Below are 27,714 nucleotides of genomic sequence, written 5' to 3'. Positions count from 1 at the left end.
GGACGTAAGCTCAGGTAATTTAATTCATTACAAACTTAGGTAAAAAACAGGTACTTGAAATGTAGAAATTTCAAATAGTAGAATAAGGTATACATAACATTGAATGTGTAGAATTTGTTAGTGAAGACACGACCGAAGAAGCAATTCTATGGCGAAACACGTGTTGTACTTTTGTAAAATTGTTTAGTGAAAATTTCACAATAAGGTGTTTCTAGAATACGTTAGTTATTGATTTTCATCAAGTTTCGGCTGATTCCATAATATATTCAAATGTAAGTCACAAAACTCAACAAAAGTGAAAAATAAACAGAATTGTAGATCAATATTTTAGATTTTTTTTTAAGCCATTGTATGGTGAAACACGTGTTGCGTATTTGTAAAATTGTTTAGTGAAAATCTCACATTGAGGTGGTAAGTTGCTGAATATTTACATGACTTATTATTCAGTTTGAAATCGGACAAAAATCTCTCTGAAATCTTACTTCACTGCCGATAGCTATTCATTGCTTTGATTGAAAGTAAAACAAGATTTCACTGGGATATAAAAAGTGTTATGAGGATAACAGACATCACGGACAATAGCTCAAATAATCAAGATCGATCTTTCTTACCAGATAGGTCGATCATTCTGTTAATTTTTTTTTTCGCTGTTGTCCTACATCTTTACTCACCCTGTAGATGTTTGGAGAATAAAATGCAATCTAAGCAAAGGAATCAATTTAATAACAAAACAATAATTTTAATAATTTCATCTTCAATAATCATTAATTGCGTACAATCTCAATAGCTGGACGAACAAACTCTACCTGATTATTTTTTACAGTTCTATTATAGGATTTACTGAAAACTACAGTCTACCCTACAGCCATTCTGATTATTTCAACGTCAACTCCTGCTCTTAGGGCAGCAGAAGTAGATGCATGTCGCATACTATGTGCTAAACACTTTTTAGTATTGATTCCACTAATTTTCAATATTTTCTTGATCCACCTACCTATACTCTGGAAAGTTGCAGCATGACGAAATAGTAAAATATCTATTTCTCATGGTCTCAAATTTTCTACTTTTGATAAGGTTTTCACTAGACATAATCCGGGTTCCTTCCTTCAGTCTGACGATACCTCCATACCATACAGTTTCACGGTTCAAAAAAATCAAGAACTAAAAAATAACATTACATTACATCACAAAATAAACAGTTTTCTTGATTTGAATGAAAAATTAGCTGGTTTGACACAACTTTTTAACGATTTGGTTGCATAAATCATCAATCACCTATTCTAATAAAAAAGGAGTCATTTGACGATGTAATGAAGTGTATCCATCAGTTTGAAGAGCAATATTCTGGTGTTAGAACATTGAAATGAAGTAAAAACTGTTCTGTCTTTTTTGCAGTCTAATGAAAGTCATTCACTCCACAAGTGAGGTAAGTAAAGCACCTGAAAGGGAGAATCTTTTCATTCTTTAAAAGCAAGCATGCTCTTACCCATCCCTATAATCAACAGAATTCAAATTGACAAACTCATCGTGTCATTACACGAAATAATGAATCATCGACTCGAAGATGACCGTTTGTGCAATCTATTCAATGAAAAGAGCCATACTAGTTTAGAAAAAAGATTCCGCTAGACGAATTCATGAATTGCCTCTCTATTAATTTAGAGGTTAGTGTTCGAGTAGTCTATTCAATAAAAAGAGAGCAAAACAAAAATTGAGAAAAAAAAGGTGCCACAAAACGAATCAATGAACCGTATCTATTGATTCAGAGATCTGTATTCGTGCAGTATATTTAATGATTGAATGAAACGTAAATTTATACTGTTTGAAAAAACTACCATGATTCTATGATGAGTTGTTTATTTGAATTTTGTTAATTTTCCTTGTGACGTACAAAGTGTGTACGTTTGCGCACGCTGTTTACAATTAAAATTGGCAAACAAACACATTTCCTTCATTTCTAAAACTTCCAATGTATTTGAATTGTTTTTTTCACCAATCTTGTATAATTTTTTGTTATAGTCTATTTTCGGCACTTTTTCTGTATAAGATAAGCTTTCATTTTCAAATTCTTCGTTATTTCATTGTCCTCAATTATTTGTTCGTATATATTACCAAAGAGTTTCAACTAACTGTAGTAACTTTGTATAATATTTCGTGAAATTAATTCCTATTTATAATTCAGTTCCTATATTCCGATTCTTTTTGCTATATTTCTAAATGGAATTATTTTTATATTATTGTCAAACAATTTTACATTTTGTTCAATTCATTCATTGACATTTGGGTTAGAGTTTTGAGATAAACTATTAAATTATATCGGCGCACATTATCGATAAAAATGAAAAATGACTCGAGAAATCACTATTGTTTCAAAATGATATTGTGAATAGTAATATTTTATCCGTATTTCACTACTCATGAAAATGTGAATTAAATAAGAAATGTTGCATTTTTAACGCCTTATATACGTTCTTCACGAACCAAAGAAGGTACAAACGAAAAAACGGTCGAACGCATAAACAAATTAGCCCCTCTGTATATATTTTCAGCAGAAATTTTATCAATCTAAGATGATCTATATTATAGAACACTACTTCATGACAAGAAATGCTCTGAAACATACGCACCGTTGTCATATACTTACTTCACACATCATAGTTATATATAATATTACCACAAACATCATTACCTGACTACTTTCAACGAAAACAATGAATTTGTTGTCTGTGGTTTTCCCCATAACTGATAATGAATGAATACTGACAAAACAAGATGTGTAATAGATCTATATATTCTGAAATCTCATTGGGATGATAAAGTCTGTATTTTCAAATGAAAATTGATCGGTAACCTATTGATAAACTATGCGTGAAATAGTGACTTTTTGACATGACGTTCTCGTTATGAATTCCACACTCCTTCTTCTTTCATTTGATGTGATGCACATGATGATGTGACTATCATTAACGAAGATACAACTTGGTGCTCTCATGGCAGTAATCTGCGTTTTTCTTTGTTGATAAATTCTGCGTTTTGATTCAAACCTTGACCCGACAACTTTCAATTCAAAGATTTTTTAATGATTCTCTTTCAATTTGCAATTCTTTTTTTGCTATTTCACATTAGGCACTCGATATTATATTGTTCAAAGTCTATAAATGAAATCATTTGAAATGAGTACCCACACCGGCCTGTTGTAGCTAATAGAACGAAAATAGTTTATGAGACCCTCTTGGCTTTGGAAAATAATGAACTATGTTTCTTGATATCAAAACGAATCCATTGATGTCAAAATTTTCGAAATCGTACGACCATGAGTGAAAACCGGTGATCTGTTTTTGACGGATTTGAAACCGTCTCATCATTAGGAATCCCAATACATCATATTATTGGCAGACCGCATCTCAATTTTTTCTTTTTCGATACATTCTACGTTTTTTCCTAAATGATGTATTTTGAAACGCCCTGTACACAGATTCACACCATGATTTTTTCTTAATGTATTTTGATGGATCGCACGTTGGAACATTGAATTGCCATGTTTTTTTCTTTAATGATGTATTTTGTCACACCTTGTACACATTACCGCCATGTTTTTCTTCCTTGATGAATTTTGAGACACCTTCTAGACTTCACTGAATGCCCAACGCATGTTTTTCTCTTCAATCTGATTTTTCATTCATCATTATTACTACATCATTTTCGCGCTTTCAATATTTTCATATATGTAGTGTACTCCTGCACTCCGTCAGGTAAAAAAAGGCTCTCGGGCCCGAATGTATAATGAGCAACATTAAGCAATTGTTTGATTAAAATCTTGAATACAACAATTGGCGACGAGGATTCGAGAAACCGAAATCAAAAAAGAAAAATGTCTGACCAAAATTCATTATACAACATTGATAAATTCAATTACAAAGTGTCCAACTTTACAGTTTTCAGTGAGCGTTTGAAACAATTTTTTTTCGCAAATTCATTTGACGATGAAAATAAAAAGAAGGCAATTCTTTTATGTTCACTAAGCGAGGAAACTTATGTGCTACTGCGAAATTTATGAAGTCGGATTTACCGGACACCAATACTTATATAGTATCAGAAATAACTTTGTCAAATTTCTTCGCACCAGTGAAGTCAATATTTTCTGAAAGATTAAAATTTTTTACTGCAAGAAAAATGGAAAACGAAACAGCTTTAGCAGCGAATTGTGAGTTTAGATCGGAGTTGGAAACAGTCATTAGGGATGTTTTCACCATTGGACTAGGAGAAAACCAAATTCGCGACAGATGCTTCGAAGAAGACCCCACTGACTCAAATTCTTTGGAAAAAATATTGAAGATTGCCTTAGCTAAGGAGAGAGTGGTTCAAGAGTATTCTACGATAACAATTTCTGCAGTAGAAATCATGTCTGAACCAGTAAATTATTTCCGACATAAACAACATGATAATTCAGCCAGTCGGGGTAAATCATCAGGCTCATCAACCATTGGGGAAATGCAGTTCAAAGAGTGAAGTGTTGTGTTTGTGGGAGGAAAAGTCATAAAAGCAGCGAATGTTTCTTCAAAAATTCCATCTGCCACAAGTGTAATATCAAAGGTCATTTGGTATCTGTTTGTTCTTCAACAAAGCTACAAGGACAAGCACGATATGTACAAAACATTCTGACATATGATTTGGTAAACAAAACCTGTACAATTTAAATAGCATATCTTTAGATGACAAAGGTAATATTGAACCATTTCATGTACAGTTGATAGTTGATAAGGTTCCTATCAGTTTTGAAGCTGATTCTGGTTTTGCAATATCAGAGGAACTTTATAAAAAACATTTCTTTGATAAAACTCTGCATTAAAACGATCTAGCTTTACGAGACTACATAAGTGTTTCATTTGAACCAGTAGGTTATTTGTAGTTAAATTTTTCGTATGAGCAAAACCAATATAATTTAAAAATGTATCTCATAAAAAATAGGGGTTCGCCTTTAATTGGCAGAAATGAATTACATAAGTTGAACTTAGGCTTTAGGAAAATTGTAGATAATGCCAACAAAATGTACTATACCCAGATGTCAGATGATCTCGGTGAAGATAATGTATCTGAGGTAAGAAGCTTGTCCGATTTGATTGAATGCCATAAAGACGTTTTTGATGGTCGCCAGGGTACATTTAACAAACATAAAATTCAAATAAGTTTAAAAGACGGAGCAATACCGAAATTTTATAGCGCAAGGCCCGTTCCGTTTGCCATGAAACCAAAAATAGAAGAAGAAATGGAAAGATTAATAAAAAATAAAGTCTTAGAGCCCGTTGAATTTTCCGAATGGGGAACACCGATTGTCCCTGTTCTAAAACCTAATGGTAAACTAGGTATATGCGGTGATTTCAAAATTACACTAAATTCACAATTGGAAATTCATCAATACCCCTTTCCGAGGATAGAATATATTTTTTCGGAGTTACATGGAGGCGAAACATTTTCTAAAATAGACCTATCTGACGCATACCAGCAGGTTATGTTAACAGAAGATTCTAGAAAGTTTGTCACCGCACAAAGGTTCATTCTCGTATACCTACGCGTTTACTGTACGGAATAACAAGCGCGCCCAGTATATTTCAACAAATCATACAGCAATTTTTTGTTAGCATGTCGGGTGTGGTGTACTGTATGGATGATATTCTAATTACGAGCAGAAACGACTCAGAACATTTAACAAATTTAGAAAAAGTTCTATCTAGAATCCATGAATGTGGTTTGATGGTGAAGAAAGCAACATGTTTTTTTTTTCAGAACAGGGTTAAGTATCTAAGGCACATTATTGATAAAAACGGGTTGAGAACTTCTGAAGAAAAGACAGGCCATTAAAAAAAACTGTTTAAAATCTGTTTCTTCCGTTAATCAGCTGTCGCCCCCATTCGAACGACAACTCTCAGAAGTTGAGAAACTTGTGCGAGCTAAGGACTAACGAGGTCTTACATTTCAACGTGTGATTCCTAACACGGTTGCTGAATTATTCCAGTTTCAACCAGATAAATTCTCTCGAAAAATATCTGGTCGAAGAGGGAATTGAACCCACGGTCTTCCGATCGTGAGTCGGGCGCACTACCACCGCGGCTAATTCCACATTAAAAAGGCAAACATTCCAAAAAATGTCACAGAGTTGAAATCGTTTATGGGAATGGTTAATTTTTATTGTAAATTAATTCCGAATGCATCAGACGTGATGCAACCCCTATATGAATTATTAAAAAATAAAACCGAATGGAACTGGCTATAAAAGTGTCAGAACAGGGAACTTGCTCATTTTGACCCTGATAACATTAAAATTGACAGTTGACGCTAGTAAATTTGCCATAGCAGCCGTGATTAGTCACGTGTACGAAGATAAAAGAGAGAGGCCAATTGCTTTCGCGTCGCGAAAGACTGTATGACGGCAAAAATGGAGAAGTGGGAGGTATGAATATTACTGGAACACCAAGCCGTTATTTCAACACCTCGACATGTGTTTCAATCACCAAATGATCATCTTCAAGAAGAAAGATCAAACACCACCGGTCGGACCATAGCTGGTGGATTCGACGTGGGTGCTTTGTTCACACACTCAAATCGACCATTGTGTTGGTCGCTGGTTCAAGCCCCAGGCTCAACAATCGATTTCCACTTGCTATCCTCCAACCCGTGTTAGGAATCACACATTAAAAGGTAAGGTCTCGTTAGTCCTTAGCTCGCACAGGTTTCGAATCCTTAGGGTTGTCTTTCGTAGGGGTGCGACAGCTGGTTAACGGGAAAACATATTTTTTTCAAACAGATTTTTAAACAAATCTACTCTAGAAACTATTGAAAATGTTCCGAATTTTGATTCAAAATTTTCAACTGTTTTCTTCAAATACATTTCAATCGTTTCTTGCAGCCATCGACATCAGCACCTCCAACTTGCCCAACAGGGTACGTTTCTTGTAACAACGTGAAATGTGGAATATCTGCAGTCGGCATTTCTCCAGGAACACAAAATGGAGAAGCAACTAGAGGCGCTTTTCCATGGCACACTTTCATTCAAAATAAGAACGCTTTGGGAGTTAATAACGGATATGCTGGAGGTGGAGTATTGATCGATCAAAATTTCGTATTAACTGCTGCTCATAAAATCAGAAATTTGTAAGTGAGTTGAATAAGTATCCATTTCTGAGACAGATGCAATTTTTATATTTCAAAACTTTCAGAAGGTAAATTCAACGCCCATATTTAAACTTTGTTGTATTACGTCACTAAAACGCCTATATGATAAATCTGGTCAATGGAGTAAAAGTTTCCTGTCCAAGGCACTATGTTCTGATGAAAAATATATCAACTGTCAAATGCGGTTTTAGAAATATCGAGAAAATATCACGAGCAACTGATTGCATTTCTTGTTTCTAAATATTCTTAAAAAGTATGGAAATATCACAAATCATAAAGATTAGTAAGTCCTGCTAGCAAGTATGGTACATCATTTGAGACGCCTCATGAAGTGATATTGTTATTTCGACATTTTAGAATATCTCAAGTACACAAATCGAAGTTGAGACGTCAAGTTCCCCCTCGAATATTTCCAGATTTTGTGAGAATGTCAGAAATCCTCTAAACCCGCCACCAAAAAAAAACAATCCGGGGAAAAAGCGCTTTCTATTACTCCAACCTGCATACTACCAGCTATTCCTCAACTTCTTTGAAAGGCAATCTGATCCAAACAAATGAAATGAATTTCAGCTTTTTTGTGATTGAAATACGAATGCTTTCAAATCATTTTCGGAAACTGATGAAGTGACTTTCTCAAATGCAGCAAAACCTCCAAAAGTCATAGGTTTTGCTGCTCTGTTTGGTAGAATATATCTAAAGGTGATATCTTTTCGTTGATATCGTTTTGCCGATTTTTTTATCTGATGTTCAATAGTAACAATATATTAATCATGTCTAAGTCCCAAACCAGACTTGATTGATTTGTTGGTGTATCTGTCGCATTCGGAATAAACACTTTGATACCCTTCTGATTGAAATTTCGGATGACTTCAATCATGCCTTCACATCCATCAAGTGAAAATATATGTATCTATGATAGCTTGTGACACCTTGATGCGATCGACGAAATGTTGGATATATTTTGGTGATCCAATAAGCTTGTATAAGTACTTGACCATTGATTAAAATGAGAACTTATTTTGTGCCTGTTCTACCGCATCTACTCAAGAAGATCATCAACTGATTTCAAAGTGAATGACCTACCACAAAATCAAAGTCGATTCATTTCAATAACTTTATGAAAGTTATGTCATGAAATGGACTTATTTTACATTCATTTGGTTTGAAATTTTCAAAAAGTAGCTTTCATAAACAAGAAATGTGATGATTGGTCTACAGTAACTAGTACGCAGTTTTTCACATTAATAATAAAAAAAAAAATTCATCCGACACATTTTTTTATTCCTGTCGTACCAATTTCACTCCTTTGTTATATTTATACATTTCACTTATTTTACTAATGAAACACAAATCCCCGAAATATTTCCAGTTTGTTGGTAAATTTCAATTCCCATGTCATTTTGCCTCATTTTCATCAATGTTCTAAAAAAACTTGAAATGTGCTGCAATCGAACATTTCTGATATATAACTTACCATAAGTATTTGTTACTTGTCAAACCATCTGAATTGATATTTTACACTGAATTCATTACGTTATTTATATTGAGGTAACTGTTATGATTCTAAAGATAACACTTGCTAGTTTAATACATTCCAGTTACTAATTTTTATTTCATTCAGCTTGTCTTTTACATAATTTCGGTTTGTTTGAAGGTGGTTGACAATGTTTCATGGTGAATTCGATTAGTTCGGACTTCCATTGTCTAATATGATATAATATGGTTTGAAATCTCTGAAAGAACGAATAAAAATGAAAATAAAAAACAGAAGCTAAACAACAATTTTATTAAGTAAAAAAACCCTGGAAAGAAATCACAATAAAATAAAAATCAGGCAGAAATATGAACAATTAAAATTGAATCTGAATCAAAAATTGAAATATTTCAGACAAGTCACTTTACGACGATACGATTGACTTTTCCTACGAGAGGATTATTTATAGGTCATTCGAGTGTTTTCACCTATCCTCTTTTCCCTCTCTCCGCTTCACCGGTTTAGCGGAAAGTGACCTATCGGCGTGAGTTGACCGTTTTCCATTTCATTATGGGTATCTCTACGCTAGTTTTGCTGAATGCGTCGTTGGACAACATCTATGCAGCTTCTTTGAATTTCCTTCTAAATCAGTGTTCCCTCCTGTGGATGATATCAGCTTGCAACCATTTTATGTTATGTTGATGGGTCCAAACATGCTCTGCTATTTCTGATTTGCTGGTTTCTCCTCGCTCTGTGTTTTTTGTGCTTGGCAATGCGGCCTTTCAATGGTCTCTTAGTTTCACCGGTATAGGATTTGTCGCACTCCCAGAGAATGCGGTAAATGCAATATTCTTGGAATCACAGTTCGCGTTTGGTGGCCTGGTTTCTGAGAGGGTACAACGGATGATGTTTCCAGATCTGAAGCAGATTCTGATGTAGTTGGACCCAATTCTTCTTATATTTTCCGACAATCCTCTGATGTAGGAAAGTGCAAGCAGTGGTTATGACGGCTTCTCTTCCTTGCAGGGCTCTCGCTGTCTTTCAGCTGAACTCTGTTCTATCATCATTTTGGAGTAACTATTTCGTTGAAGATTTTTCGTGATGATGGCTAGTTCCTTCTTAACACCTTCCTTTGTAAAACAGAGTTGAAAGCGCAATCTACTGAAGCCTTGATGATACCTATTCTGATTATGGTAGATAGATGGTGATTGGATTCGTGATTTGAATACTATCCCGTGAGACAGTATCTGAAGAGGTCCGACACTTAGTGTCGGACGTCTTCAACAAAACGTCTAAAAATGACAATTTGTTGTAAAGGTGATGGAAGGCCTAACTCTGTTGACGTGATTCAAAAAGTTGTCTAGTTCTCCATTCAAATGATTTCATATCATGGAGGTGACATTAACGGATCTCAACCAGACTCCAGGCTTCTTGTAGACTTTTTCGATGGCCAGAGTTTCAAATCAGGCTATATATGTGTTAACTATAATTGGTGAAAGTGGCGATCTCTTTGGCAAGGATTCGTCCTTCAGCTGAAAATAGCAGTTTCGTACACAGCATTCTAGTGATTCCACAATAGCTTCTATAGGTAAGTTTGTTCTAACTTCCCGGTCCCTGTCTTCGGATAGCTTCATCGGCATGATTTGAAGTGCTTCTGTGACAGGAACGTTGGTATAAAGGCTTTTCACGTCGAAACTGATCAATTGATCTTGTTCTGTGACTTCGATTGACCCTAGTAATTAAACAAAATGCCTTGAATTCTTCACGAAAGATGAAGTTAGTCCTTGCAGTGGTTATATTATTGGAAGTGAAAATCTGAACCAATTTAGAGTAGCTGGATCTCTGGAGCTAATAATCGGTCTGAGCGGAACACCGTTCTTGGGGATTTTTGGTAGTCCATACAAGTGAGAGGGATAACTGTATGGTGCGGAGCGATGCGATGCAGTGTTAGCGATGACCTCTTCTTTTCCAAAAAGTTGACTTGGTATTTTTTCAAAGTCTGGTACAACTTTATTTCAATTGATGCAGCAGGGTCCCATACAATCTTCGTATGTCCCTTCTGAAGAACATCTTTGATCTTCTGTTCGTAAAGATCGGTATCTTATCACGAATGTAGCGTTTCTTTCATCTGCAGGTAGGATCTACGATACAGCTGTTCTCAGGTTTTCCATCTGAATTTTTCTGCTTCGATCTGATCAATAAGGAAACATTTTCGCAACAAGGCTTCCTTTATGTCCGTGAGCGGGCGTAAGCTCACGTTGATGACGTTGGCGACTTCGTAGTTGTCCTGTTTTCGGTCTGCATTTGTGAATTGTTGTGGGTATTGCTTTCAATCATGATGAAGATTGGTCCGTGATACACTTTCAAGGTCTCTCTTGTTATTTCTTCAAATTGTTCTGAGGAATCCTGCATCAGAGTTGACCTCTTCTAACGGTGGTATTTAATTTGAGACCTTATCAGTGCTCGGCTGACGCGTTCCAATACGCGTTTTGCTCTCTCTTCTGGGACTAGTGATTTCAGCAGAAAACCCCTGGGGATGATGTTGTTGTCTTTCGCTCTTTGTGTAGGAAATGAGATATTTTGCTACATAAAAAAGCTGGATCAAAAAATAAGAGAAAAGAGCACCAACAACATCAGCGTTGAGTTTATATAGACGCGCTTATCCTTCAAAATCATAAAACTGCCGACGATATCCCTACTTTTCTCCACCACCCCACACCCTCTCACTCATCAAAGAAATAATTTTATCATTCTCCCTCTTTCATCCTACCTTCTATGCCAACAGAACTGAAAAAGGAGAAATGTTGTGATACGCTGACTGAGGTACTACTTGATATTTGAAATTTTTAACCGCGGATATCAATTGCCAGTATAGCTGGCTCATTCTGTTCAAGTAGATATGTTCCACATCATATTGTGTCAAATACAACTCAGCTTCAATCAACCCCATTGGTGATTGAATGTTATAATGTGGCCATATGAGTTGATTTACATGAAAATGAATTTCTATTACAGAACTGCGGTAAATGTTATTCTGGGGCTCCACAATCTCAATGAAATCCAAGCTGCCCAAACTATAGGTGTGGCCTCTATCTATTATCATTCTAGTTACAACAGCGCTACATTGAAGGAAGACATTGCGCTCTTGCTTCTCAGTACTCCTGTCAACTTAGGAAATACTATCAGTATTGCGTGTTTACCAGCTGCTGGACGTGATTATCAGGGTTCAAGGTAAGGATGTAAATGTTCTTGAAAATATTCTTTTTCACAAATTGATTCAAAATTGAAAATAGTATACTGAATATATTCGTTTTCTTTCGAATAGATTTCAGCAGATCCGTGATTTTACACATTCATGAAAATGAATTAAATACTGTTACATTCATCCGGCAGTAAAAAAATATTTAAGTACATACATCGATAAAATCGTTCAACAAGAACCAAATAGATGAGTATTATTGCTGTTGAAATAATTGAAATCAAATAAACTCATTTGAAGTATAATGAAAGTTCGCTGTACATAATTTCTTCAGCTATTTGTGATAGATATGTTTACCGTCTGGAGATGTTTGAGTAACTGAATAATGTTAATTATGATTCGTTAAAACGAAGTATTTTTTTCAGTATGAAAAAAAAACTGATGTAAAGGAGTATTTGTAAAATGAAATAATATTATATTCAGAAAAACATTTCGTTGTGAGATTTCCACTTCACAGTTCTACGAGAACCCATATATAAAATGAAATATTTTGACCCATGTTGGTGATCTTCCATATTACTTAAAAAATTTGCCAAAATTGAAAAATTAAAGACTAATTTCACACAAAGATGATTCAAAATGATCATAATGAGTTCCACTTGAAATGATGTGAGACCTCGACATACACAATGAAAATAAAAGAAATAATTCTCCTGAAAACATTTGATCCCAAATTTAAGCAGCCAACAGGAAATGATCGAACTGAAACATTTGACGTTTTGATTCATTTTCCAAAAAGTTTTTGCAGTTTCAATATATATGATTTTTCTACAGGTTTTTTCTGTCAAAATTTTTCATCAGTTACAATTGTAATTGGTGAAGCTACTGTGTGGCGAAACGAAAATAAAATTAAATTTTATATATCGGCAGATGTAGGCCAAGATTTGCCGAACACACACTCTCTTATTGACGATAACTCCGAACACTCGCATAGGACATGCCTGACAGTTTCATCTTTCTGTTCAAATATCCTTCTTAGAGGTGTGTCCACTAGCCCCATATTATGTAGGTGTTTCCTTAGTCGTAAGTGACCAGTCAAAAATCCGACTGTTGAGCGTAGATCATAGTTCTGTATGAAACACGCTGACATTTTTTCTCATTCCCCACTTAATCTTTAGGCTTAGTGATCTGGAGTACACTCCAAATCTTGAGCCTTCTTCGATTTTTGAGCCGTCTGTATACATGTGTATTGCATTTGTAGCATCTGACTTTGTGTTTTGTTTCATTTGTATTTTGAAGGGTTCACTAAACAAAAGCCTGTAGTCAATACATCACTGTTTGCCTGCAGCAGAGGTTGCGCAGTGAGTGCTTCTCGCCATAGGCTCAGTCTCAATTGACCCATTCATACTTTGAGGTTTACATCAGCCGTGCGCAATCGTAATATGACCATTAACATAAACTGATTAATGTCCAGAGGGGACAGACCAGTAATGAATTATATTGCCGGTTCAATTTGTGAGGTTGCAGTCAATAGCTGGACTGTTACAAAGAAAACTCTTTGTTATATGTCAAGCTTTCGGTATATTTCACACCTTCGTCAGGACAACTACAATAATGAGATCATATATCTTGTTAAAAATATATAAATATGGAGAACTTACTAACGTGAGAATAAAATGGTTCAAAAACAGATAGAAAAAACATGAAATGATGACAGTTGTTCAAAATTTGACTGACAATGTCAAGTGGGAAAATTCTGAATAATACTCGAATTACTAAATTTTTCATTTTCTGTATCATATATATATATATATATATATATATATATATATATATATATATATATATATATATTCACCGTGATTCATCGGACATAGCATTCAAAAAAAGGGCAAACCAAAAACACGTGTTTTGGGCTTTTGGCCTATCATCAGTATGTATACCATAGTATACCGTCTCCCTGTATACCATGGTATACAGGGGGAAACATTTTGACACATTAACATTTGCTGTTGCTTTCCCTATCGCACCCCCGGAGCATGTCACCAATTTTTTTAAAAGGATCACTCTAGTGTTTCACATCATCAGATGATCCATGAAAAGCAGATTCCAATGAAGTATGAACCATATGGTCTGAAGCTAACTTTCGGAAGCTACAAATCATTTGAGATGAAAACGAGCCACTCTGAATAACTTTTGGAAAAATGAGGCACACCCTGTACACCCACATGGCAACTTATTTTCAAAGCTGCAAACACATCCTGTATATCTCCATAGCTCAACCGTTTTCTTCCCCAAAGTTGTCAGCCATGTTTTTTTCTTTAACGCTGGCAGCCAAGTTTTTTCTATATCGCTGCACACATATCTACCGCGATGGCAACCATGTTTTTGTCTGCAACGCAGGCAGCCATGTTTTTTCTTTGAAACCATACACCCTGTACAACATTTGATTGATGTGTTTTGAAACGACACCCTGTACACCCAATATTATTGTTCTCATCAACTCACTCGAATCGTTATCTTTCAAACAGCGATAACGCCACCGCTAATTGAGTCTTATACCTGTTATATGTTGTTCATTGACCTTCTCCATTCATGACCAAGGTGACTCGAAGTAAACAAGATCCAACGTCAACGCGAATGCTGCAGAATCAACACCTGCATATTCGCAACTCTTCAAGACGACACAAAGACTCTTTCTTCTTCTTATTTTATTTTCAGAAAATGTTAACAATATTTTCCTATAAATACCGTCCTGCGTGACGAAATAAGTTAGTTATTAGAATTGTATTCAAGAACACGTTTGTTACTTTATATTATTGTGCATTCTGTAACTCAGGGGAAGTCAGTACTGTTTCCCCATCTTCAAAATAAATAATTTTTGAAAAGTTATATTTCCAAAGTGAGATATAACATACATGAACAAACACTGATAAGCCACTTCCGTTCCAGTTCTCTTATAGTTCATCCACTAACAAATTTATGGACACTGGATTGGTCAACAATAAAAATCATAACCGTTCAGGAGTTGTCAACGATGAAGCTATTTATACTGCAGTTTTAGGACACGTTGGACTAATGGAAAATTCGCATTTTCTCTAGTTCATGAATTGAATGAAGATGATTTCGATAGATGTATCGAGTATTGTGAAAGTCTCACTGAACGAATCAACTTAGATCAACTTGTATAAAATTAATTTTTGGGATGAATGAACGTTTATTTTGAATGGAGAAGTGAATCGGCAAAATTGTCGATATTGGAGTGGTACAACTCCCCATTTATACCGTCAATTTCATACCCAACGACCTCAAAAATGTTTGGGCAGGAATTTTAGGTGACCACATCATAGGACCTTTTTTTATTGATGATAATTTGACTAGTGATGAATATTTGGATGTGTTGGAGAATCGAATAATACCGTGCATCAATAGGGCAATTGTGGAGGATATAAATTCATTCGAAAACGAAATGGTTTTTCAGCAGTATGGTGCTCCTATCCTCATTATGCATTTCCAGTGCGAAAATTTTTGGATGATCGTTTTCCTGGTCGCGGGATTGAGACAGAAGAGGTCCTACAGAATGGTCACTAAGTTCTCCGGATCTCACTCCTGTAGATTTCTTTCTATGGGATCTTTTGAAGGTTGAAGTGTATGAGATGGAATCAACAACATTACACAATTTGAGAGAAGCATTGCAGAAAAATAACTCCCGAGATTCTCAACCATCTGAGGCCGGCAATGGAAGCTCGTTGGTACCATTGAATGGAAGTTAGTGGGAACGTTTTTGAACATTTACTATAGAGAATTTTTAATATAGAGAATTTTTTTCTTTTCATTCTTTTCAGATTGTGATTCAAGAATTAATAAAAATATCTTTCTCTGATTTATTGCTTGCCTATCTGTCTCTAGAACGAATATTTCAAATTGTGGCCTCCTGTATGATTGTTGACCTGTTGTTGACCTTGTGCTACCTCGTTGAGAGCTCATATCATTTTTGAATTTTATTAGTTCGGACTTCCGTTGTCTGATATATCTAGTATGATTCGAAATCTGTGAAAAAACGAAATTCAAATGAATAGCTGAATTATCAATTATATTAAACAATAAAACGCGAAAAGAAAAAAATCTGTTTTAAAATCTGTTTTTTCCGTTAACCAGCTGTCGCAGCCCTACGAACGACAACCCTCAAATTCTAAACTTGTGCGAGCTAAGGATCAACGAGGTCTCACCTTTTAACATGTGATTCCTAACACGTTAATACAAAAAATACAATAAAACTATTGAAATCATCAAGATGCAAAATGAAGATCACAACAGAGTATAAGAAAACTGAAAAATGATAAAATAGATAATAATAAGCAAAAAATAGGTTTCCATATGTCGCGTGTCTCTACGCTGGCTCGGCTGAATGTGTCGTTGGACATGGACAACATATATGTAGCTCCTCTGAATTCCCTCTTGACCAGTGTGTGTTCCCTTTGTGAATGTGCTTTAGAAAATGGTTTATTTCTGTATTTCCATGGTTACATACTATGAAGGTGTCGTCAACAAAGCTCAACCAGACGCGGGACCTTTTGTATGCTGCGCATTGCAATAAATTTGTTTGAGAGCAATCATGTATATTTTGCTCATTTGATGTTCTTCAAAAAAGGGATAATCCATCACTAAAACAAATGCAGTTTTTGGTTATTATTCGTAGTAATATGTTTGCATGTTCAATAGAAGCGCTCAAGTAAATGGGTTAAAAGTGGAGATTGAAACGGAAAAAATTCAAAAATTTCATACCTTCCAAATTGGGAAAATATTATATGGAAAGTGGAGTTAGAATTGAAAAAATTCAAGTGAGTAGTCAGATAGCAATAATCTTGAAATATACGCTGCTATGGAGATCGAAACCCTGAAGACTTTCATATTGGAACGAAATAAAAAGACTTTATAATCATTCTCTACCTAAACTACTGAAAAACGTGGTGCAAAAGAATTGTGACACAATATGAAATTATGGAAAAGAAGTGCATGAACTGGAAAAAAAAAACAGAAGTATTTATTCAATTCAGAATATCAAGAGGGAAACCTGATTCAATACATTATCAAACTTCTGAATTCAAAGTAGATAAAAGAAATTGACATAAATAACATGTACCTACTTGGTTCGGCAGAAAACTGAATATTAATCAAACTCGTAGGATTTCCTATAAAACAATAATTTTTGGAATCATGTTATGAACTCAAAAGTATAGAGATAGTTATAGTAGAAGATTTTTTTTTATGGAAAGATATGATGTATACTTTCAGTTGACTATTTGAAGTATGAATCATGTATGAAGTATGAAGTATGAAGTTGAATCATGATCATGAAGCCTATCTTTTCGTTAGAAGCTATACGTTGATAGGGAAGGCTGTACATATGAAGACCTATCAGGAGCATAGCTCTTATTTGCACACATTCAAATTGGAACGCCACTAAAAACAAAACGAAACATTTGGAGTCCAGCGCACGTACTACTGGAAGAAATCTAAGAAACCACAAAAATATCGACAAATTTGTTTCCAATATTCAAACTCACAAATATTTTTTTTATTTTGCGCTGTGTTGGTGGATATAGATCGAATGAAAATGCACTATGAATCGAAAAACAGGGATTTTGATGCAGGAAAAATTAAATCACTAAATGTGAAATATGTTGATGTATGTTCCAAAATGATGAAAGATCATATAATTTCATTTTCTATTTTTCATTGTAACATTCACATTATGAATGAAAATGTTTATTGTAATTACATCATTGAAGAGTTTATTACAAATGTATTTTTTATCTTCAATTTATATTGTAGATCAATATCATAGCCCATCAATATCACTATTTATTCCCGTTCGGAAGTTATTCTATGAAATTCTTTGAAATTCACAACTTTATAATCATCATGCGAAAATGGTAATTAGCTTGTCTCAATACACAAAAGTAAAAATCCAAATCCCAGATCATCAAGTAGTTGAAAAACTTAGTGAGTTTCGTAATCATTTATTTCCATTCCACGTAAAATAGTTACAATAATGAAAAATTAGGAAATCAATAAATCATCTGATTATTTTCATGTTCATTCTCGTAGAATTTTCATATCATACTGAATTGGAGGCTGGCAATTATCATCATAGTTATTATCTTCATCATTTTCATCATCATATTATTTTATATGAGTTCGTGCTGGTCAGGCACTATTTGTCTAACTGAGATTTCTACCAGTATGATTTTTATATTCAAGAATATATCAGATAAAATTCATCGAAAACTCCAATAATCAGAACAACCATCTTGACAGCGTAGTCTGAATATAGTCTGTGGGGTTCGAAAAGGAAACCTCGATATTTTATTCGTTTTTCGTCCTGTTTCCGGACAATATTTGTCTCACCAGCAGCTGAAAACTCCAAGACAAATATCGTTTTGCTCTAGTGGTCAAATATGACTGAATCAGGCTCATTAGCTTTGATATCCCCTGGAGCGTAAGGTAACACTGGTATCTCGTGGAAACCGTAGAAGCGACCCTAAGAGTTCAGAACCGCGTTATGTTTATGGATATAGGCTGAGACCGCAAATGCAACATGCTGACAGTAAGTGACACAGGGTCTCAGACGCCTCGTGGCAGGCCCTGCACCTTGTGTCAGACACCTCTATACCCATCACGTGACAGCGGTAGACAATGGTGTCGAAAGTAACATCCTGGCAGGAGATGATTTATCCATTAGTTTCGGACTTCAGCCCACTCGACCTGAGGAAAGCAAAGGTCTGGTGCTTTGTTGAGTCAATGATTTCAATGTAGTTGAAGACCCCGTGTATTGTCTTATTCCTCTGTTGCTGCAGGAATAAAGTGATCTCTGCGGAACCCGTTGCTGAACGGGTTCCAACTCGGTGACAGAGAGAAATCAACCAATGCAGAGAAGGAAATCCAACCACCTCAAATCCGTGAGTCTATGGCATCCCTGTTGTCGATGGAAGTACAACCGTAGAACAGGCGATTTAGAATGCAAACACTTATGGAGGTGCATCATTTTGCTAGTCATTACGCAGAGTTGATACAGCTTCTCTCGAGTTCCTTTCACTACTCCAAACGAGAAGAGTAATCCCCGTATTTTTCTCTATTGAGTTGAACCGTTGTACAATTGTCTATCTTGAGTATCATACCGATATCCTGTGATCCATAACACATTGAAAACGAGACGCGTGTTGTCTCACCAATGTTATCTTTATTCTCCATCTTGTATACCCACCATTTAATCTAACGTACTACAAGGCCAGTATTCCGTCTTTCCGATTTGGAAAGCAATTGAACGGCGCGGTACACGGCGGTGTTGGTTTGCCAGATGTCAGCCTCTTCTGTAAGAATACTGTGAACCCGTGCATCCAAACAAGCTAGTTCATGTGGTCCAGCGGCCTAATTATTGGAGGGAGAATAATGTTCTTTCTTCCGGATGCCTGGGTTGTCGATACGGTTTTGCATCAGTTTTGGTAGCGCAACTTACCAAAGGCCTCAGGTGGTTATACATTCGGGAGATCGCGACAGCATTATCAACCTAAGAACACTTCCCACATCGTGGGGTAAGTGATCCGAGAATCATGTGCCCTGAGCAAGCGCAGTGAGCCATGAATGGCAGCCTTTTGCATCTGTCCGGCTGAGATTTTTGCCTCAGTGCAGCAAGTCGGTATGATTTTGAGATTCGTGAGAAGATAGGGCATCATTCCACTAAAGACTCCAATAATCAGAACAACCATCTTGACAGAGTGGTCTGGAAAGAGTCTGCGGAGTTCGAAGATAAAATCTCGATATTTTATCCGTTTTTCCGCCTCTTTTCGAACGATATTCGTCTCGCCAGGAGCTGAAAACTCTACGACAAATATCGTTTTGCGCTGGTGGTTGAGAAGGACTACATCAGGCTTATCAGTTTGTATGAGCCTGAGGGTGGGGAACGAATAGTTCCAATAAATTCGGCACTTCTCGTTTCTCACAACATATTCAATATTCCCCGGAGCGTAGGGCAACAGTGGTGTCTCGTCAATACCGTCAATACCGAGTGCCGTAGATGGTAATATAGCACTCTTAGGGCCGTGTTATGTCGATGGATATAGGCCGAGACCGCATATGCTGGACATGCTGATAGCAAGTGCATTGGGGTCTCGGGCGCCTCGTGGCAGGCCCTGCACCTTGTGTCAGGAACACGCGAACACCCATCATGCAACTGCGGTAGACTAAGGTGTTGAAGACACAATCCTGGCAAGCCATGATGAACCCCTCAGTTTCCGACTTCAGCCGAGAAAAGCGAACGTCAGGCGCTTTGATAAGCCAAGGTCTCCAATGTTATTGAAGAAGACCCCATGCATTGGCTTATTCTTGTGTCTCCGCAGGAGTAAGGTGATCTCTGCGGCTTATATCTGAGCTCTTTGCTGATCTGGTTCCAGCTTGGTGACAGGGTTGTGGTCACCTCGTTCAGAGTCGAAAACTATACCGAGTTCATCAGCTGCTCGAGCAGCTACCCTAAGGAGAAATGCTCCAATTTCTGCTCTCTCACCATCACGGACCATGCAGAGAAGTGGATCCGAATTCCTGACGACTTTACAGGCTGTATCCAGTACCATTTTGTCATGTAGACACTCCAAACTCAAAAGTCCACGGCCTTCCTGTTGTCGGGGGAAGTACAACCGTGGTCTTTACGTCAAGTTGATACAGGTCCTGTCGAGTCCACTTCACTACTCCAAACGAGTAGAGTAAGATTAGAACGGTAAGCATATTTCTTGCAGCAACTTTGTTCTTCCACGACAGTTCCGATGACCAGATCTATTAAAGTTTGTGCTGATACTTGCCGCGGAGAGAGTTTTTCACTGCTGTTACCTCTTGTGAGTGGCGTTGTTCCACCCCGAGGTAAGTATACGTCTCTCCGGCATCCAGATGGTGTAGGATGCTTCCATCTACGAGCTGCACATCCTCTCCGTAGTCCCCGCATCGTCCTCTTTTGAGATGGACCATTGCACATTTGTCTATCCCAAATTTCATACCGATAGCATGCGTGTACTTTTCCATCACCCTCAAGGACTGATGGAGATCCTTCTCTCCAGAGGCATAAAGTTTAAGATCATCCATATAATTCATGTAGGTGACCTTGTGCCTCCGGTTTCCGGGGGTGTCACAGTTATACCCTCGAGTATTTCTGAGCGCAACGGATAATGGCAATAGTGAGATGCAGAAGAGAAGGGGACTGAGGGAATCACCCTGAAATACACCCCTTCTGAAAGTGACCCACCATGATTGGACTCTTGCTTGACCAGATGTTATAGTGAAGCGAGTCCGCCAAAGTGGTATCAGTTGTTCAATGCATCTCACTATGTTGTCGGGTACCACAAAGCATCTGAGCAAATGCAAGATGAGCTCATGCGAAATTGTATCAAATGCCTTACGGTAATCGATCCAGGCCATAGAGAGGTTACGCTTATATTGTATAGAGTCCAGCGTAACACATCTATCGATGAGCAGGTTCTCTTTACATCCAGCGACTCCTCTCTTCGACCTTCTCCGTTCAAACACTCGGTCAACTGCGGTGAATATTCGTGTATAAAAGATGCTTATGAACAACTTATAACACGAATTCAAGCATGTTGTCGGTCTGTAATTCTTAGGAATCGACAAATCTCCACTTTTGGGGATAAGAACGGTCCGCTCCTTGACGAACCAATTAGGAATCGGCTGCTCTCCGTCCAGCGATGAGTTGAAAACTCTGGCCAGATGGCGGTGGGTACTAGGTAGTTTTTTTCGCCAATTAGTGTTCAGCCCATCTGGGCCTGGAGCAGCAAAATTCTTGGAACCAACAAGGGCCCTTCGAACGTCATTCGGGGTTATCGGGTTGCGCAGTTCATTGAGCTCAGGGTGTCGAAGCTCTCAGTTGCAAGCTTCGAACTGCGCTAGGGCGGGAGTGTCTGAGTTGGGTTGCTGCGGGTGTTCATAGATTTCCTTCGAGAAGGATTCCACCTGATCAGCGGTCGGCGGATTATCCACAACACGTGGGGGCTCTTAGAATAAGCGGGAAGGTTTCTCGCGGAACCTAAGGTTTTCCGCGATACTTCTTGCTCGCCTCACTAGTGACTACTTAGCAGCCACTAGCATTCGTATTCTATCAAGGCAGTGCTGTTTGGTGGTCAGCAGCACATCTTGGCTTGAAGTGTGATGGATACGTCGTAAATTGGCGGCTATTCGCTGCACTGCGGGCGTGAAAGGTCTATTGGCCGCCCTGTAGTCCATCACACATTGGATACGAGACGCATGTTATCTCGCCGACGTGATCTTAGCCTCCATTTTGTATGGACGCCGTTCAATCTTCCGAAACGCAAGGCCGGGATTTCGTCCTTTCGATTCGGAAAGCGATTGGACGACGTTATACACGGCGGTGTTGATTTGCCAGATGTCAGCCTCTTCTGTTAGAACACTATGAACCTCCGCATCCAAACAAGCCAGTTCTTGTGACTTCAGGAGCCTAATCCTGTGGAGCGCCCTGCATGTTCTGATTGATTCCATTGGTGGCATGATGCGAGTCTCCTCTCCAGCCGTGCCAACGGATGGTAGAACTGTCACTTCTACTATTTCGTTAGCAGGCTGGGGAGGAGCTATATAGCCCTGCCGCCCAAGATAGGCAGGGCTATATAGCTCTGTGGTGTGTTTCACACCACAGAGCACGCAATCTCGCCATGTATCCTCTTCGCGCGGGCTCACTACTCTCGTAGCAATGCATAAGGCTATCTCTCAGCTCATGCGTCCACTCAAAGCGTCCATTTTTGTTGCCAGGGTTATCGTCGGTAGGCAAATCATCGTTATGGGCCCCACCACCTTGCCTCTGACCCCTCCGAGCGGGTCGATTGTGGGGGCCTCTTCCTTGATTATTGGGAACCAAGTGTTATGTCCACCGTGTGGTTAGCCCTGTGGACCCACGGCCGGCACCGGAGGAAGAATAGAATTCTCTTTCCCGGGTGCGCCTGGGCTGCCGGTCCGGTTTTGCACAAGTTGCTCGGGTAAGTGGTGTCGCAACTCACCAAAGTCCAAGGGTTTTAGTGGCCATCCCTGCTTATCCCTGTTTATCATTATTATTATATATTTTTTTATTATCAGTATTATTATTATTATCATCATTCATTCTAGATTAAAGGTTATGCGATTAGTCATGGCTTCACAAAATTGCAATATTTTGTTTCAATTTGTTATTTTCACGACATTGTAAATTCAGTAATTCAATTTCATCAGCAAAGAATTTCAATAAAAATTATACATTTCCAACCGATTACTTCATATCGATCATTCAATAATTCACTCAAAATGAATATTCTTCATTCATCTTGAAAATCTTAATAGCAAGTGGTATTTTATTGACTTAAACTTTGTGAACTATGAACGCCTATGAGATTCGTACTATGAATATTCTTCATTCATCTTCAAAATCTTAATAGCAACTGGTATTTTATTGACTCAAACTTTGTGAACTACTATTCCATATGAGATACGTACTATTTATTCCATAAAAAACGATTATGCCTAATTATTTTAATGAACTACTATATTGATTTCATAGATGAACGGCCAACAGTATGCTAATTCAAGCGTAAAATATCGGATCCATCTTCGCATACCCCAGACTTTCAAACTAGATTGTTCTAGCGATAACAGCATTAAACACTGCTGCAAGAGCCCATACATAACAAAACCTATCCTTTGAAACATTGCGTGAAATGAAAAAATGTCAATCTAACTTTCTTTCTTCACCGGTGGAGAATATTTATCAACAGTTTTATTAATAATAACCGATAACAGAATGGTAATCTCGGTAGACTTAAAAATGCTCAGTTGATGGAATACGAGAAGAAGCAATAGTGATTATTATGCTTAATGTAAAAAAAACAGATCAGGAAAATCATTTATAGAGCGAACATAAATTCATTTAACCCTACAGTAATTTTATTTTTTAGTGCCGACAATTGTCTTGTCACAGGCTTTGGACAAATTTCGTTCACCTCTGGAGCTGCACCAACTCCTTATCTAAAACAGGTCCACGTGCCTGTTATCAGTACAGAAACGTGCAGAACTATTATGAATACACTTGTTACACCTGATACATATCTAGACGCCAATAAAGAGATTTGCGCTGGTGGGCAGACAAATTTAGACTCTTGTACGGTAAGTTCAATGAAAATATTTCTGAATACATAAATATAACATCTGACAATCATGTGGAACTGAATAGCATACTTCGTATTTTCAATTTTGGATTTGTTGTATATATTTAACATTTTATTGTTCTTCTCTCTTATAGGTCTCTTGACTTCATGCATACTCGGATACTGATTTTGAATTCGAACCAATGTTAGCCTTCGTTTCGTAAATTATTTATTGTAATTTTCGCTCATTAGGCGCTTCATACTTTTAAATTTAGATAAAACAAAATGTGTGTCAGATTTCATCAAAAGTTTTTATTCGTTCGAAAAACTTATTGACGCCATTATGTATGGAATATAACAACATCAAAATGTCTGCCAAAGCTTCTTTGGGTGAATCGCAACCGGAATGTCCAATTCTACATGACTCTGGCGTATAAATCAGGTTGAAATAGACCGATGGCATGGGTTATTGTTGGCATTGAGGACCGGTGTGGTTCATTAACATATACCTGAACCCCACAAGAAGAAGTCTAACGGGGTCAAATGGCACGATCTTGTTGGCCAGTTCACATCATCTTCACGTGATGTAACCATGCCCTCAAATCGCTCGTGCAGAATATCCAATGTAGTATGAACTGTGTGGTACGTTCTGTTGAAACCACATGTCATTGATGTCTAGATTATCTAATTCAGGCCAAAGGAAGTTGGTAATCATCAACCTATAGTGTTCGCCATTGACAGTGATCGCCAGGCCAACGTCTTTCTCAAATAAATATAGACTGTTGATGCCGCCAGCCCAAAATCCGCACCAAACAGCAACTTTTTCGAAATGTATTGTACTCTTTTGGATCTTCTGGTATCGCCCTAAAACAAATATTTCTGTTCGTTCACGTGCCCATTCATCCAGAAATGTGCCTCATCACTGAAGATGACTTTTCGATGAAAATCACGGTTAGTTGCCAACTGTTCACTGCCCATTCAGCAAACACTCGCCGTTATCTATGGTCGTTCACCTTCAGCTCCTGGATCACTTGAATTTTGTACGGATGCCGAAAGCAGTGGACTCAAATCCATCCACCACATTGCGGATACTCGTCTCGGTCGGACGATTATGGCGACCGTGAAATGGGCGAAGTACACGATACGTTGCTCGAGCAGAACACCCATTCTGAAAAAACGAGTTTATTATTTGCACGTTTTCAATGCTATATACATGTCCATGATGAATTGGCAAAACAGACTGAATAAATGGCAACTAATTTGACAGATGTAGCTTCAACAACATGAACAAGATGCCCGTTATCAATTGTTGAAGTTCGGAAGTCCCTATATTTCGTTGAGCGTGCTTTTCTCTCTATCTAAGCCAATCAATCAAAATCTATGCCTCAATTTGACAATCATAATTGGTTCAATTGGGGTTGTTGTCAACCCCAATATTATTAACAATGAAAATAATATTTCTCCACCTCAGGTTTTCTATAGTACTTTACCCTTTATTTAAGGGCTCACTCCCAAATTCTCTTGAATATTCAACGAACTACTGAATATTAAAATAACCACAGAAGCAGTTCTTACAATTAGAACGATACACACCAGAGTGAAAGATAAACCCCCCTCACTTCTCGAACGAATGTGCTATATAGTATTCCATGCCAATCGTGCAACAAAAACTATGTTGGTCAAACGTCAAAAACTTCAACCTCTCACGGAAGTGATTGTAGACACCATCCTGAAAGATGCGCGCTAGTCGAGCATGACAACAAATTTGACCAGCATATGAATTTTTTTTGACGTTGGTTAATCCATACAAATATGTTTTAATGAATCTGGAATTAATAAACCTATTGGGAGAGGCAAACAGTTCATTCTTGAATTTCTTTCTAATTGGCAGTTCTCCATTCAATATTTTTTTAATTTGCATTTCTTGTGTGCATGAAAATATCAAATACGTTTCCAAAATGATACGTTTACTTTTTCAACACACTTCTCGATTGAAGAAATATATATTTTTTTCATTTCTGCTCTGAAACACATATTTCCATGAGAGAATTTTTTATTTTTGAAAAATTTCAATTTTGAAAAATTTCATGTCATTTTACCAATATATATCTATGTGGATGTTTGAATCTGACGCTTTTTTTGACTAAAACAATTGAATGATAAAATGAATTATTGCTTTTATTTTATTACTTTTCGCCGTCACCATAACCTTGAAATCAATCAATCGTACTACCTGAAATACTTATGATATCTAAATTCACAATGATAGCCCATTGATGCTCTATTACAAATTTGGATTTTCTGTAGCAAGATGGAGGTTCGGGCCTGGTTTGCAGAGATTCGGCCACCACACCATTTAGCCTTGTTGGACTTGTGAATTGGGGAAAGGGATGTGGAATTACTGGTGTTCCAGGAGTGTACGTTAGAGTGTCGTCGTACATAGATTGGATAACACGTACACGAAATTGTATGTTGACATCGAATTTTGTGAATTGTCCAGATGCCAGTCAACATACATTATTGTAGTCGAAACGATCGACTTTTGTAGTTGACTAAAATTTACAAGAAGGAAAAACTCACCATTTTCCTTTCATCAATTGAAAATTGCATTATTGTATTAATGTATACATCCAATCGTATGTTTTCGTATTCTATTCTACTTTTGACGTTGGTTAAAAATCTATACAAATATGTTTCAATCAATCTATCAAATTTGGAATTGATAAACTGATGTACTTTATAAGTTTAATTAAAATGTTATTTTCTCAACTTCGTTTTATGTAAAGGTATGACATTTGTCAAACCAAAAAAATCCATTAGATATTGTTTTACTTTCTTTCGTCGATTTATATGTTCATTTCATTCTTTTTTACTCATTTTTACTGCCCTGAAGAAGCTTCCCAATAGAAGCGAAAGCTTGGCAAAGTAGAGCAGAGTTTGAATTTTTGATTTTTTGACTGAGAAACCCCGTTGACCCCGCTGTACATTTCTCCAGTCGCTGAGATTCTCAACTTTATATATATATATATATATATATATATATATATATATATATATATATATATATATATATATATATATATATTATCTCAAATTTCACCAACGTTTCGACAAAATCTCATTTGTCATTATGGTAAGGGATGTTTATAAATTAGCTACCTATTATAATAGGAAGTTAAAAATACATGATGGTGGTGTACTAGTACTTACTGAAACAGTAATACAATACAGAACATCGTAGTTTTTGAATAATTTATTTATTAAAATGGAATGCAAAGTATGTAACCTTTTTTTTTTGTTTGGAATTAATGAGTGTTTGCCTTTTGAATATATACAGACCACCATCCGGAATTGTTGAGATATTCTTTGGACATCTTTTTGAGGATCTGAATTTCTGATCGAGAAATTAGAGTAGTAGTAGTAGTAGTAGTTTATCAACCATCAAATTACATGTACTAATGAAAGCATACAAGAAAAAAAGGGTGAATAATATAGATTTAAGGAGAGCTTTGTCAAAACAGGAAACAGGTATTGATGATTCACTTAAGTTTTTGGAAAAGTTTTCTGCGAAACATCAATATCGGAATTCTTTCCTTTGAAGATGGTCAAGAGAATTTTGAGTTACTTGGGCGATATATTTCAGTACTTATATTTCTAAATAGTATTTACAATATCGATATTATTTT

At 36.9% G+C, this 27,714-nt stretch overlaps 1 protein-coding gene across 1 annotated transcript in view; it reads left to right on the top strand.

The window, feature by feature from the left end:
* LOC111504471 (chymotrypsinogen A) overlaps positions 1-26,797 on the top strand; it is a 33,514-nt gene extending 6,717 nt beyond the window's left edge. Inside the window, exons 3-6 of the mRNA XM_023159032.2 lie at positions 6,905-7,149; positions 11,660-11,875; positions 23,840-24,047; positions 26,336-26,797. Of these exons, the coding sequence (XP_023014800.2) occupies positions 6,905-7,149; positions 11,660-11,875; positions 23,840-24,047; positions 26,336-26,554 (888 nt within the window). The 3' untranslated portion in view covers positions 26,555-26,797. The remainder of the gene's footprint in view (positions 1-6,904; positions 7,150-11,659; positions 11,876-23,839; positions 24,048-26,335) is intronic.
* The last annotated feature ends 917 nt before the right edge of the window (positions 26,798-27,714 follow it).

Source organism: Leptinotarsa decemlineata, unplaced genomic scaffold (genome assembly GCF_025532065.1).
Source record: "Leptinotarsa decemlineata unplaced genomic scaffold, Ldec_3_MD MMD2_tig00004307_RagTag_RagTag, whole genome shotgun sequence".
Classification (NCBI taxonomy): domain Eukaryota; kingdom Metazoa; phylum Arthropoda; class Insecta; order Coleoptera; family Chrysomelidae; genus Leptinotarsa; species Leptinotarsa decemlineata.
This window is presented reverse-complemented; position numbering and strand designations above follow the sequence as displayed.